The sequence below is a fragment of the Danio aesculapii genome, chromosome 24 (assembly GCF_903798145.1).
Source record: "Danio aesculapii chromosome 24, fDanAes4.1, whole genome shotgun sequence".
NCBI classification, from domain to species: domain Eukaryota; kingdom Metazoa; phylum Chordata; class Actinopteri; order Cypriniformes; family Danionidae; genus Danio; species Danio aesculapii.
In genome coordinates this window covers 1528035-1543140 of record NC_079458.1, presented here as the reverse complement: position 1 = coordinate 1543140, position 15106 = coordinate 1528035, and the positions used below count along the sequence as shown (strand labels likewise).

Below are 15106 nucleotides of genomic sequence, written 5' to 3'. Positions count from 1 at the left end.
GGTAATCTGAATGAAACAAGAATCAGAGCCACTCATTCAGTCTAATGCAGAAGTCCTGCTGCGTGCGTTTCATCAATGGGCTCTACAACTGATTAGCTTATGAATATTCAGTACACTAAAACGTCATTAATAAAGCATTAGATGAACATTAAATTGCATGTATTGTTACATTAATTATTAATGCAACCTCTTTAATGCAGTGCATTTGTTTGCATTCAGTTTAGTGGAACACTTGAGTTTGACACTCATAAATATATCTGCTTTTCATGAATGAGATCTTCTAGCGTGCCGTACTGTTGAGTTTGGTGAAGATTAATTAACTGATAATGCTTCGTCATACTGTAAGATGAGAAATACAAAACAAAAAACAATCCAAACAACTAAATATTTCTGCTACAATATTATTGATGTTCATTGATGATTTTTTTTCCATTCCAAGGCAATGCAGTGCAAAATTCAGTAAAATGTGTGAAATAAATAAATATTTAAATAAATATGTAATGCATGTAAAATAACATCTTTGCTAATGCAAAAAAGCTAATTAAAGCTTTTCTTGTGAAGTACAGTAATGCATTTATAAAATAATATATATATATATATATATATATATATATATATATATATATATGTATATGTATATATTATTATATATATATATATATATATATGTGTGTGTGTGGTGTGTGTGTGTGTGTGTGTGTGTGTGTGTGTGTGTGTGTGTGTGTATGTATATATGTATGTATAAATATATATATATATACACACACATATATATATATATATACACACACATATATACATATATATACACACATATATACATATATATACACACATATATACATATATATACACACATATATACATATATAAATATATATACACATATATACATTTAATTCAATTTATTTATTTTATTGTAACACAAGCTGAACAGGTTTATGTATTTTGTTTTATTTACATATAATTTTCACACTATTTAAATTGCTAACTAAATGTATAAATAATTTACATATTACAAAAAATAGGTGCAAATATTGGACAAAAATGTATCTTAGTTTTCCTTCATAAACAAGCCCAATACATTTAGACAGTATATGAATAATACTTCCTTTCTTGAATTCCTCACCACCTTATTTTATTTGCTTCAGCCTAAATATGACACTTGCTCATGAATTATTAATGCTATCAACACTTACTGCCACACCCAGACCTTAAGCTCCACCTACAGCTCAGTCTCCCAGCCTTATTTTTTTTATATTTACCTCAGCCTAAATATGACACCTCATGAATTATTAATGATATCTACAGTAAGTGCTCCACCCACATATAATCTCAGTCTTATGCTTATTCATGCCAGCCTTCATGTGATTCCTAGTTATGAATTATTATTCTGACTGCCACACCCACACCTTAAGCTCCGCCCACAGCCTTACTTTAATTTGCTTCAACATGAATATGATGCTTGCTCATGAATTATTAATGCTATTAGCACTGACTGACACACCCACAACTTAAGCTCTGCCCATAGCCATATTTTAATTCACATTAGCCTAAATATGACTGCCAAACCCACACTTATAAGCTCCTCCCACAATCTTATTTTTATTCACGTCAGCTTCAATATGACATCTGCTCATGAATGAACACTGACTGTCACACCCACATCCTTAAATCGATTAATGTGAGCCTAAATATAATGCCTGCTCATTATTTATTAATGCTGTTAACGGTCACACCTTAAGCCCAGCCCACAATCTTATTTATAATCCCGTCAGCCGAAATGTGATGCCAGCTCATGAATTAATAACACTGACTGCCATACCCATACTGTACTGTAAACTCCGCCCACATCCTTTAATGTATGTCAGCCTCATTATGATGTATGCTCATGAATTATTAACACTGACTGTCACACCCACAACATTATTTTTATTTGCGTCAGCATAAATATGACTGATTTATTAACATTATTAACATGCCTGCTCATTAATTCTAAACACTGACTGCCACGCCCACATCTTAAGCTCCACCCTCACCGCCTTATGTTTATTCACAACAGCCTAAATGTGACATCTGCTTATAATTTATTAACATGATTAACACTGATTTAGTAATATTATTAACACGTCTGCTTATGAATTATTAACTCTTGACTGCCTTACCAACAATGTAAGCTCCGCCCATATTCTTCAATTTATTTATGTCAGCCTAATTGACATTGAATTATTGACACTGAATGTCACCCAGACTGTTAGCCAAGGGTGTCCAAAGTCGGTCCTGGAGGGCCGGTGTCCTGCTGACTTTAGCTCCAACTTGCTTCAACACACCTGTCTGGAAGTTTCTAGTATACCTAGTAAGAGCTTGATTAGCTGGTTCAGGTGTGTTTGATTAGGGTTGGAGCTAAATCCTCTAGGACACTGGCCCTCTAGGACCCTGCTGTAAGCTCTGCCCACAACATTAATTTTATTCGCATTGGCATAAAAATGACTGATTTATTAAGATTATTAACATGCCTGCTCATCAATTATTAACACTGACTGCCACGCCCACACTTTAAGCTCCACCCACACCTCCTCTCACAACCTTATTTTTAATTGTTTACATTAAGACTGATTGATTAACTTTTTTAACATGTCTGCTCATGAATTATTAAACCGGACTGCCACGCCCACACTTTAAGCTCCACCCACACCTCCTCACAGCGTTATGTTTATTCACGACAGCCTAAATTTGACATCTGCTTATGAATTATTAACGTTACGACTGATTTATTAACATGTCTGCTCATGAATTATTAACACTGACTGCCACGCCCACACTAAGCTCCACCCACACCTCTTCTTACAGCGTTGTTTATTAACGACAGCCTAAATCTGACACCTGCTCATTAATTATTTACATTAAGACTGATTTATTAACGTTTTAACATGTCTGCTCATTATTATTAACACTGACTGCCACGCTCACACTTTAAGCTCCACCCACACCTCCTCTCACAGCATTGTTTATTCACGACAGCCTAAATTTGACATCTGATTATGAATTATTAATGTTAAGACTGATTTATTAACATGTCTGCTCATGAATTATTAACACTGACTGCCACGCCCACACTTTAAGCTCCACCCACACCTCAACTCACAGCCTTATCTTTATTCACGACAGCCTAAATGTGACACCTGTTCATGAATTATTAACATTAAGACTGATTTATTAACATGTCTGCTCATTATTATTAACACTGACTGCCACGCCCACACTTTAAGCTCCACCCACACCTCCTCTCACAGCGTTGTTTATTCACGACAGCCTAAATGTGACACCTGCTCATGAATTGTTTACATTATTAAGACTGATTTATTAATGTTTTAACATGTCTGCTCATGAATTATTAACACTGACTGCCACGCCCACACTTTAAGCTCCACCCACACCTCCTCTCACAGCGTTATGTTTATTCACGACAGCCTAAATGTGACACCTGTTCATGAATTATTAACATTAAGACTGATTTATTAACATGTCTGCTCATGAATTATTAACACTGACTGCCACACCTACACTTTAAGCTCCACCCACACCTCCACTCACAGCCTTATCTTTATTCACGACAGTCTAAATTTGACACCTGCTCATGATTTATTAATATTAAGTCTAGTTCATTAACATGCCTGCTCATGAATTATTAACGCTGAGTGCCACACCCACACTGTAAGCTCCGCCCACAGCCCAGAATGGCTCCCACTGACTGGAAATAGGAACTCTTTCTCACATGTGTCACCATAATCAGGTTTTGTTAATTTTTTTCTCTCTATTTTTCGTACATTAATATTTTTACTTTTTCTTTCCTTCCATTTTCATCCCCCCCTCCACCCCCTACACCACTGCTTTTGCCCCTCCACCCCACTCGGCAGAAGATCCTATCACTCCTACACTTACTACCTGTAAGTAACCACTTTGTGAAAACTAGTTTCAGTGCTTTTACTTTCTTTTTTTTTCTTTCTCTCTCTCTTCACGCTCTCCTCTTTTTAATATTCATGCATGATTGCGTGACTTGTGCTTCCTTCAAACCGCAGCCCGATCTCCAGCCGGCCGGACACCGCTGCATTGCTTTAATGACGGATGCTGAAACCAATCCCAGCATTGATAAACTGGCCTGCGTTTTGGCCTTGTGAATGATTCATCAGAGCAAACGCTGGGAGAGAAAAAACATATATGCTAATTTTCCTCTGGAGGAAATTCTCTTTGGTGCGGTTTGAAGGAAGGATCACATGATGGAAAGAATTCCCGTAGAGTTTAAGAAAGCTTCAGTTTTTTCCCTTCCCATTGCTGTTTGATGAAGGAATCAGTGAATCAAATGAATGAATCGACTCTCTCAGGTGTTCATCCATCAGATCACTGCTTCTGTTGCTTTCCCTTCATCTTTTTTTATTTATTTTATTTTTTTATACATCTGTTTGTGCATGAGTCTGTCTAGTGCATGCTAATCATCACACGCGCACACACACACACACACACACACACATAGACACACTCATAAGAATCAAGTGACAATTCCAATCGAATCAAATGACTATTTCAAATTATTAGTCGAATCATTGAACAATGCTTGATATTATTATGACACACTTGATCTGATGAAATGCATTCACATATTTATATTTGGCTTTTATCGCTTACGTTTAGCATTATTTCTGGTGGTGGGAATGGAAAGATCAAATGCATGCTGCCTTTAGCTTACCTTATTTAAAGCATTAATTATTTATTTATCGTATTTATTCATATTGGGTAACTGATCATTGTATGTTCACGTTATTTAAGGTCTATTAAATATCAACTTTTGATTTTAGTAATGCATTAGTACATGTTGAGCATTAAGTAGGATTAATAAACGCTTTGGATGTGTGTATATTTTTTATCATATGTTAAATAATTAAGCAAATACACAAGCAGAATATATTTAGAAAGCTTGTAGTTTGTTCATTTATGTATTATGCATTATTATTATTATAGTTGAAGTATTGATTATATTATGCATATAATTTTTGGATGACAAATAAATGAAATGCATAAAGTAGTTGCACACAAATATACAGCATTTATGCATCTTGTTCATTTGAACATTTATTGATAAATATAAATATTTCAAATATGAAATAAATAAATACCTGTAAATAAATGCATTTAATTTAATGTTTTTGTTTAATATCAATGAATAAATAATAATAATAATTATATATATATATATATATATATATATATATATATATATATATATATATATATATATATATATATATGAGTTAAATAAAACATGATAAATCATTTCTAAAGCCATTTATAAAATAAAAAATAAATGAAAATAATTATGAAAAATTAGCCTGATAATGAGAAAAGGTTTGAGTTATTTATTTACCTTTGTTTATTTTTTAGTTCGAAGCCAATCAAAAATGTATTTACTGTATGAAGCACCTAAGCGCCTGTATTAAAAACACAGCGTGGACCACAAAATTGCAGAAAACCCAGCAAACTACACTGATATAGACAACAACACAACAATGCAGAGAAATATATATATATATATATATATATATATATATATATATATATATATATATATATATATATATATATATATATATATATATATATATTGATTGATTGCATATATATTAAGATTGCATATATATTAAGATTGCGTATATATTAAAATCGCATACAAATATTTCAAGTCAAATAACATTACATAGCATTGTTTTAACACTTTAGAAATGCTTTGGACGTTGGGTCAAATATGGATATTTGATTAATCTTTTAAATTAAATCAAACTTATGTTTTTTAACCCAACTGTTGAGTTTGTCCATATTTGACCCAGTATTGGGTTAAAACACAGTTGTCAAAGTTGCCGCAGCTCTGCAGAGTTTAGCTTTAACCCTAATTAAACACACTACACCTACTGGTAAGTATGTTGAAGCAGGGTTGGAACTAAACTGTGCAGAGCTGCAGCCCTCCAGGAACTGGATTTGACACCCTTGTGTTAAAAGAAAGCAGCATTATTTTAAGAGTGTAATAAACACTGAAATACACATCAAGTACACTGTCAAAAATATCCTTATTTTGTGTGTTTTGTGTTTATTTCCGGTTGTGAATTGCATTATGGGATGTTGATCTCTGCTCTGTCCAGTTTTGATCTTAAATATTCAACTCTACCGTTCAACAAAGTGACTTTTATTGACATTTTAGTCGTTTGAAATAATATAAGAAATAATATGTAGAGAAATAAGAGTGTAAAATGTGCTGCAGTTTATTACAAGGTTTCTGTAGCTTAATATACAACACCAACTCAGACAATATAGCACTACAGACTAATAAACATGTTCAAAAAAGTCACTTCTTACAACTTTTCAAGGTTAAAAGTTGTTGGAAGAAAGATCGAGAGCCCATAATGACATTCAGAAGCAGAAATAAATAAAAAAACAAACAGGGATGAATCACAAAATACAGAAAACCGCTAATTTCCGGATATTTATTTACCGTGTTGAGCAAACAGACGCATTGTTTCCTGTTAGTCAACTTGGTAAAGTTTGTTGCGGCTCTGCATGAATTAATGTGGTTTATTTATAGCGTCTGGAATCTGCGGTTTAATCTGCTTTATTTGCGCTGAGGGATTCCTTCAGGCCTTCAAACGTGACATTCATGCAGGAGCTAGAGAAAGTCGCATCTGTTTGTGTCAGGATCCGCAGCCTTCAGCCAGGATTAGAAGAAGATCCAGAGTCTGTTGATCAAATCCCCCGATATGGAGAGCATCTTTAGCATTTATAACTCTCTCTATATTTGGACACAAAATACTGAACACTGACATCACAGATTTACATTAGGAGGCGTCTGTTCTTCTGCTACTCTGTAGAAAAAGTATTCATTGCATTTATTACTTTAAGGCAAGTGGTTGCAAACACTTTATATGGGCTGAGTTTTAGCAAACAAGTTTAAATTCAGTCCATATAAACTATTAGCTCACTGCGTTTAATATTTAACTGAAGAACAATTGAAAGATGTGCAAATCATCTGATTCAAGCAGGCTCAGTAAGTTTGATTCGGCTCAGTGATTCTTTTGAATCTAATTCATTCACTGATTTGAATCAGTGTCCATTTCTGCAGATCACATAAGGTTGAAGGCAAGCTTATTCACAAACTTTTTATTCTTATTCAAATATTTCCCAAATGAGATTCAGGATTCACAGTATTATTTATAATATTTTTTCTTCTGGAAAAAACTTAATTGTTTAAGTTTGGCTAGAATAAAAGCAGTTTTTAGTTTTGATTTAGATTTTATTACTGCATTAATAGATGTTGAAGTGAGCATTAAGGAAGATTAATAAATGCTTTGGATGTGTTCATATTTTTATTATTTGTTGAATAATTTAAGCAATTATTTTTAAGAAAATGTGTTCATAGATATTGAACACAAGCAGAATACTTTTATAAAGCCTGTATTTTGTACGTTTATCTATTATGCACTGTTGTATTTGATTATTTATTGTGATTTTGGTATTATATCATGCAAAAAATCTTGTTTTTTATTTTTAGATTGGAAATAAAGAAGTTGCACAAATATCTAAAGCGTTAATTCATCTTGTTTTAAAAAACTATTTTTAAGGATAATATTATTAACTCTCTTAAGAAATGATTTTTTGAAACTTGTCTAGTTAACTACTAATTAACTACTAAAACTTAACTAATTAACCTACACTGTAAAGAAAATGTGTAAATTAGCAGTTTTCTGTATTTTATAATTCATGTTTTTATTATTTAGTTATTTTTCTCTGTTTATTTCTGCGTACATATATATATATATATATATATATACACACCTGAAACTTGTCTATAGCACTTGTTCACTGCTGCTCTTATAGTTGTGTAAATTGCTTCCTTGTCCTCATTTGTAAGTCGCTTTGGATAAAAGCGTCTGCTAAATGACTAAATGTAAATGTAAATATATTATTGATTCCACCCAAACAAAAATAAGACTGTATACAGAAGATATAAAGTACAATAGGAAATACTGTCATCAAAATGTCATTGCATTGTTAAACATAACTTAGGAAATATTTAAAGTAGAAGAGGCGAATAATGTAGTGCTTCATCACAGAATAATATTATCAAAGTATTAAAATCTGAAATTTCAGACCATTTTATCCTGCGTATTCACAAACCATCGTGACATAAACCGTAGAAAATCTCCTCTGGTCTCTCTCTCTCTCTCAGATGTTCCCGTTAACTCAGTGTTCAAGCGAGCGGGAGGCCTTAATTAAATCCTTCACCGAAGCCTCACGCAGAACAAGAAACAAATTAATTGTAACAAGACGATGTGCATTTGTCTCGGCTGACGGCGGCTGTGGAAGCAGAAAAAAAACCCAGAGAGATTTCCCAGTCGGGCCGCGGGCTCACCGTCGCCCTCTGATGCAGATAATAAAACCCTCCGTACTCTAAATGGTAATGGATCAGACCAGGAAAGTTTAGAAATGAGTCACCAGCAGCGATCAGACTCTATAATTAAATTAGAGTCCAATTAACGTCTATTAATGGGTGCGTGCAGCATACCTGGGGATTTAGGGCTGGAAATCCTGCTGAAAGCTCTCAGTGGAGATGAATGCATCATCGGGGCTTATGAAGCATTAAACGCTCACACACACACACACACATACACACACACATACACACACCTGTAAAATATGTCAACCAATGAGCCTGCATAATCTCAAGCATTCATGATGTACTCATCTCTGTGTTGGACATGCTGCTGATAGGGGTTGCTAGGGTGTTAGTGGGGACTGAGTGATTGCTATTATATTCTGGGTGGTTGTCAGGGTGTTATGAGTAATTGTTATGGTATTCTGGGTCGTTACTAGGGTGTTATGAGTAATTGCTATCATGTTCTGGGTAGTTTCTAGGGTGTTATCAGTAATTGATATGGTAATCTGGGTGGTTGCTAGGGTGTTATCAGTCATTTCTATGGTATTCAGAGTGGTTGCTAGGGTTTTATGAGTAATTGCTATGGTACTCTTATTCTGGGTGGATGCTAGGGTGTTAAGTAATTGCTATTGTTTTCTGTGTGGTTACTAGGGTGTAATGAGTAATTGTTATGGTATTCTGGGTCGTTACTAGGGTGTTATGAGTAATTGCTATCATGTTGTGGGTGGTTTCTAGGGTGTTATCAGTAATTGATATGGTAATCTGGGTGGTTGCTAGGGTGTTATCAGTCATTTCTATGGTATTCAGGGTGGTTGCTGGGGTGTTGTGAGTAATTGCTATGGTACTCTTATTCTGGGTGGATGCTAGGGTGTTGAGTAATTGCTATTGTGTTCTGTGTGGTTACTAGGGTGTAATGAGTAATTGTTATGGGATTCTGTGTCATTACTAGGGTGTTATGAGTAATTGCTATTATGTTCTGGGTGGTTTCTAGGGTGTTATCAGTAATTGATATGGGAATCTGGGTGGTTGCTAGGGTGTTATTAGTAATTGCTGTGGTATTCTGGGTGAATGCTGGGGTGTTGAGTAATTGCTATTGTGTTCTGTGTGGTTGCTAGGTTGTTGTTAGGAATTGCTTTGGTATTCTGGGTCGTTACTAGGGTGTTTTGGGTGGTTGCTAGGATGTTATGAGCAATTGCTGTGATATTCTGGGTGGTTGCTAGGGTGTTATGAGTAATTGCTTTGGCATTCTTATTCTGGGTGGTTGCTAGGGTGTTATTAGTAATTACTATGGTATTCTTATTCTGGGTGGTTGCTAGAGTGTTATGAGTAATTGCTACATTAATCTGGATTGTTTCTAGGGTGTTATCAGTAAATGACATGGTAATCAGGGTGGTTGCTAGGGTGTTATGAGTAATTGCAATCATATTCTAGGTGGTTTGTTCGGTGTTATTAGTAATTGATATGGTTATCTGGGTGGTTGCTAGGGTGTTTTGGATGGTTGCTAGTGTGTCATTAGTAATTGCTACAGATGTGGTTACTGAGAATGTGCGCGTGATTGAACGTGACCATACGCAATGCTGCAGTACTGCGCGGCACAGCACAAAATGGTCTAACACAAGACAGACATGACCAGCAGGGGCAGTTATGTAACATAGTGAACATACTGAACTGATATACTGTAGCAGCGCAGCATTTTTTTATGATGGTTTGTTTGCTAAAAACACAGTTTGCAAAACGCACTCCTGGGCAGGTTATTTGGTTGGGGGGTTCGCTCGCACTGGCCCGACATTGGAAAAGTGGTTGTTCCTTGCGCCACCTGGTGGATATTGCGTAAAGCACAAAGAAAGTTTTGTTTTTTTAAATGAAAAGGCAGCCTTTGCTGCTGCAGCTCAGCGCCTGACTGCACGTGACAAATTGCAGCACTGCGCGTGAAGAAGAGTGCATTCCCAGTGGCGATATCTGTATGGTGTTTAAGTGGATTCTATGTGGTTTCTAGGGTGGTCTGCAGTGGTGTAGAGTATCAAATTACAAATACTCAAATGACTGTAATTGAGTAGTTTTCCTCAGGGATTGTAATTTACTGAGTAGTTATATAAATGTGTGCTTTTACTCTCCCTTGAGTACATGTTTAGTGCTGTATCAGAACTTTTACTCCACTATTGTCCATCATCCAGCAGTCATTACTTTAATGTTTCTTGTCTATGTGGATTAGAGAAATCAGTCGCATTTAGAGAAATTTAGATGCATTGACCCAGAGACTGTTTAGATGCAGGTCAATGATGACATGACGAATGATGTTTACTATATGATGACCGAATTGACCTTAAACACCCAGCAGGCACAAGACGTCAACATGACGACGTCAGACTGACGTTATACCCCAACGTCGTGGGGACATTGCATTTTGTTTGGAAATAAAAATCGGGTTGACATTAGAACCCATCTTCTGGCCGACGTCAATATCCAATGTCCAACCTAAAATCAACCAAATATCAACGTCTAATGATATTAGAATATGGAAGTTACCACTATGACGTCTATCAGATGTAGGGTTTAGGTTACCATACATGACAAATAAATATCAATATTTGCCATCAGTATGACGTTGGTTGAAGATGTTGACCTGACGTTGGATTTTGGTCACTTTCTAACACAACCTAAAATCAACCAAATATCAACGTCTAATGATATCACCGCTTGATGTTGTGTGGAAGTTACCACCATGACGTCTATCAGATGTAGGATTTAGGTTGCCATACATGACAAATAAATATCAATATTTGACATCAGTATGACGTTGGTTTAAGATGTTGACCTGACGTTGGATTTTGGTCACTTTCTAACACAACCTAAAATCAACCAAATATCAACATCTAATGATATTACAGCTTAACGTTGTGTGGAAGTTACCACTATGACGTCTATCAGATGTAGGATTTAGGTTGCCATATTTGACATCAGTATGACGTTGGTTTAAGATGTTGGCTCGACGTTGGATTTTGGTCACTTTCTAACACAACCTAAAATCAACCAAATATCAACGTCATTATTGGACATCAAAATAACGTTGTCCTTAGACGCTAGCTAGACATTGAATTTTGGTCACCTGACATCACAACCTAAATCTAACCTAATATTAACAGCTTATGATGTCGTGTGCCTGCTCGGTAATGACAAAATGCACTACAGAATATGGCGTTTACACACATCCACAAATTACATGTAAATGCATCAGCTGACTACAGCGTAAGACTCAATACTCTTAAGGACTTTTGAAAGCGCTGCTTTTCACTCAGAGTTTGAGTAATATTTACAACAGACACGTTTACTCTACTTGCACTACATTTCTATGCAAGTAATGATAATTTTACTCCAGTATGATTTATCAGTACTCTTTCCATCACTGGTGGTCTGGGTAATTGCTTAAGACTTATTTAGGCATGTATTATTTACATTGTCTGTCCCATATGTCACATAAAGCTTATAAAATAAACAATATTTTTAATATTTCTGTAATTTTTGTATAATTTATGCCTTCTCTATCACTGATCAGTTTAACTGTAGTGCTTTTAGACTTAATGAGCCATGCTTTAGTGCTGAATATCCTCTTTTAAATGTTGTCAAAGTGCATCCAGCAAACACGGTTGTTTTTGTGCATCTATTTAAAGACAGACAAACACTCGTTCCATTTGTTAGAGCTTTAAAATATTTATTTCCAGCATGTGGTGATGTTGCTGGAGTCCGAGCGGCTTCGGAGATCTGCTCTGTGGATGCTTGAGTGAAGCTGCAGGTTACAGTGACACTAATAGTTTAATGGACAGGATAATAGCATTAGGGTGTAGCGCACACTCGCTCTGATGCTGCACTTGCCATCAGTGCTGCTCTGATGATATTGATGCAGCAGTGGGTTCAATGAGGGTCCCACTTTAATGCATGATCACAGTATGATTTCGAGGGTGCTTATATGACGATGCGAGTAAACTGAAACACCTGCTGCATATTGATGCAACACTGCAACTAGTTAACGTGAGTGTTTGTGACAGATGCTGATGAGCAGCAGATGTTTGTGATGCAGATTTCAGCTTCACCTGCAACCGTTTAATTAAACTGTCAACACATTATATCTTAATATTTCTCAGCATCATATAATCCTTCATGCTTGAAGAGCTCGTTCGCACATTGAAGCATATTACAATGATCATATTACAGGCAAACCTCAACAGCTGGATTACTAATAAGCATGTATAAATATAATGCTTAATAATAAAATGTCAGCTGCTGCACCATACGTATTTGCATCAATATCAGTTGTTTATTACTGTTTTTCTTTGTGTCTCTGTGTTCAGTTGGTTTAAATATTGTCTTAATCATATCTGGCAACGGGGAATTTACATTTATTTGAATGTTTATGTAATGTAATATATATATGCACACACAAACACACACACACACACAACACTTAATATTAATATATCAGCTGCTGCATCATAACTATTTGCATCAGTAACAGTTGTGAGGCCTTAATTATATCCGGCAGTGGGGAATATCCATTTATTTGAATGTTAATTAATGTAAATTTATTGTAAATGAAAACAATGCCTACTCTAGTCATCATACATTATTTATTTTAAATATATAAAATATTATGCAATTTAATGCATGCATGTTATCTTAATATTTCTCCACATCATATAATTCATGCCCGAAGAGCTCGTTCACACATTACAGCATATTACAATGATCATATTACAGCCAAACCAGAACAGCTGGATTATTAATACGCATGTAGAAGTATAACGCTTATTAATAATGCGAACAAAATGAATATATCAGCTGCTGTGTCTTAATTATTTGCATCAATATCAGGTGTTTATGTTTTTTCTTTGCTTCAGTTTCCATTTGGTTTAAATGATGCCTTAATCATATTTGGTAATTGTGAATTTAAATTTATTTGAATGTTTATTAACCCAAATTCATTGCAAATAATACTGTATAGTGATTGCAAATCATTTATGTTAAATATTTAAATATTATACAATTTATAATTTAACATACAGAAATATAATTTTTAATATTTATGCAAATAAAATGAATATACTAGCTTCTGCATTAACTATTTGCATCAATGTTAGTAGTTTATTATTATCACCTATTTGGTTTAATTGATGGGTTAGTAATATCTGTCCATGGGGTATTTACGTTTATTTGAATGTTTATTAACCTAAATTCATTGCAAATTAAAAATACCTACTACTGTATCGTGATTGCAAATGATTTATTTTAAATATATAAATATTATACTTATATCAATTACCCTCATATTGTAATTAGCATATAAAAACATATGTAATTAGTATATAGAAACAGTAGCACCGTGCATTCAGTATTCACCACTGCTCCTCCTTTAAAGCAGGGAATGCTGGGAGACTCGCTCATGTCTGGGACGTCAAAGTCTGAGTGAAAATGTGCAGGTGACCTCTGTATCTTGCGGGAAGTGCGTTTGATGGCGCTGACAGCTCATGTCAGGCTTCAGTGCTCATTTCAATACGCCTGCAAAATCATCAGTCATACATACTAATAGAAAACTCAGCGTACTGCGAGCTGAAGCCCGTCAAACAAAGTGCTGCTTCAGTATAATAGACACTCACTTATGCTTAGAACAATGGAGAACACTGTCATACCACTGATACCTGTAATACAATCATCATACGCATCTAGATCAGCATGCTGGTGAATAGTTCTTACACTTTAGAAGTAAATGTGAAGGTTTGCATGTGTAAAATTTGCCATCCGTTTGCTATAGTGTTCTGGTGGACATGAGAAAAAAATTGTGGTTGCCAGGATGTTGCTAAAGGATTTGGGGTGGTTGCTAGGCTGTTGCTATGTGGTTGCAAAGTTGTTTTGGTGGTTTCTAGGGTAGTGGAGTAGTTGTTAAAGTGCTTACTACAGTGTTTGGGTGGTTGGTAAGGTGTTGCTGTGTGGCCAATCTGTTTACTGTAGTGTTCTGGGGGATCTTAGAGACTTTAGAGTAGTTGCCAGGGTGTTGCTATGTGGTTGGTAAATTGTTAGGGTGTTGCCAGTGGATGTTAGAGAATTTAGAGTAGTTGCCAGGGTGTTGCTATGTGGTTGATAAATTGTTAGGGTGTTGCCAGTGGATGTTAGAGAATTTAGAGTAGTTGCCAGGGTGTTGCTATGTGGTTGGTAATTGTTAGGGTCTTGCCAGTGAATGTTAGACAATGGAGAGTACTTGCCAGGGTGTTGCTGTGTGGTTGGTAAATTGTTAGGGTGTTGCCAGTGAATGTTAGACAATGGAGAGTACTTGCCAGGGTGTTGCTGTGTGGTTGGTAAATTGTTAGGGTGTTGCCAGTGAATGTTAGACAATGGAGAGTACTTGCCAGGGTGTTGCTGTGTGGTTGGTAAATTGTTAGGGTGTTGCCAGTGGATGTTAAAGAATTTAGAGTAGTTGCCAGGGTGTTGCTATAGGATTTGGGGTGGTTGCTAGGCTGTTGCTATGTGGTTGCAAAGTTGTTTTGGTGGTTTCTAGGGTATTTGGAGTAGTTGTTAAGGTGCTTACTACAGTGCTTGGGTGGTTGGTAAGGTGTTGCTGTGTGGCCATCTGTTTACTGTAGT

General features: G+C 35.5%; 1 protein-coding gene across 8 annotated transcripts in view; it reads left to right on the top strand.

Moving 5' to 3' along the window:
• ptprma (protein tyrosine phosphatase receptor type Ma) overlaps positions 1-15106 on the top strand; it is a 331270-nt gene that overhangs the window by 233238 nt on the left and 82926 nt on the right. For 5 of the 8 annotated variants that reach the window (XM_056451137.1, XM_056451133.1, XM_056451135.1 and 2 more), the window contains one exon: positions 3918-3947. The exons of the other annotated variants lie outside the window; for them this stretch is intronic. In XM_056451137.1, coding sequence (XP_056307112.1) covers positions 3918-3947 — 30 coding nt within the window. The remainder of the gene's footprint in view (positions 1-3917; positions 3948-15106) is intronic. 8 annotated transcript variants of the gene reach the window in all.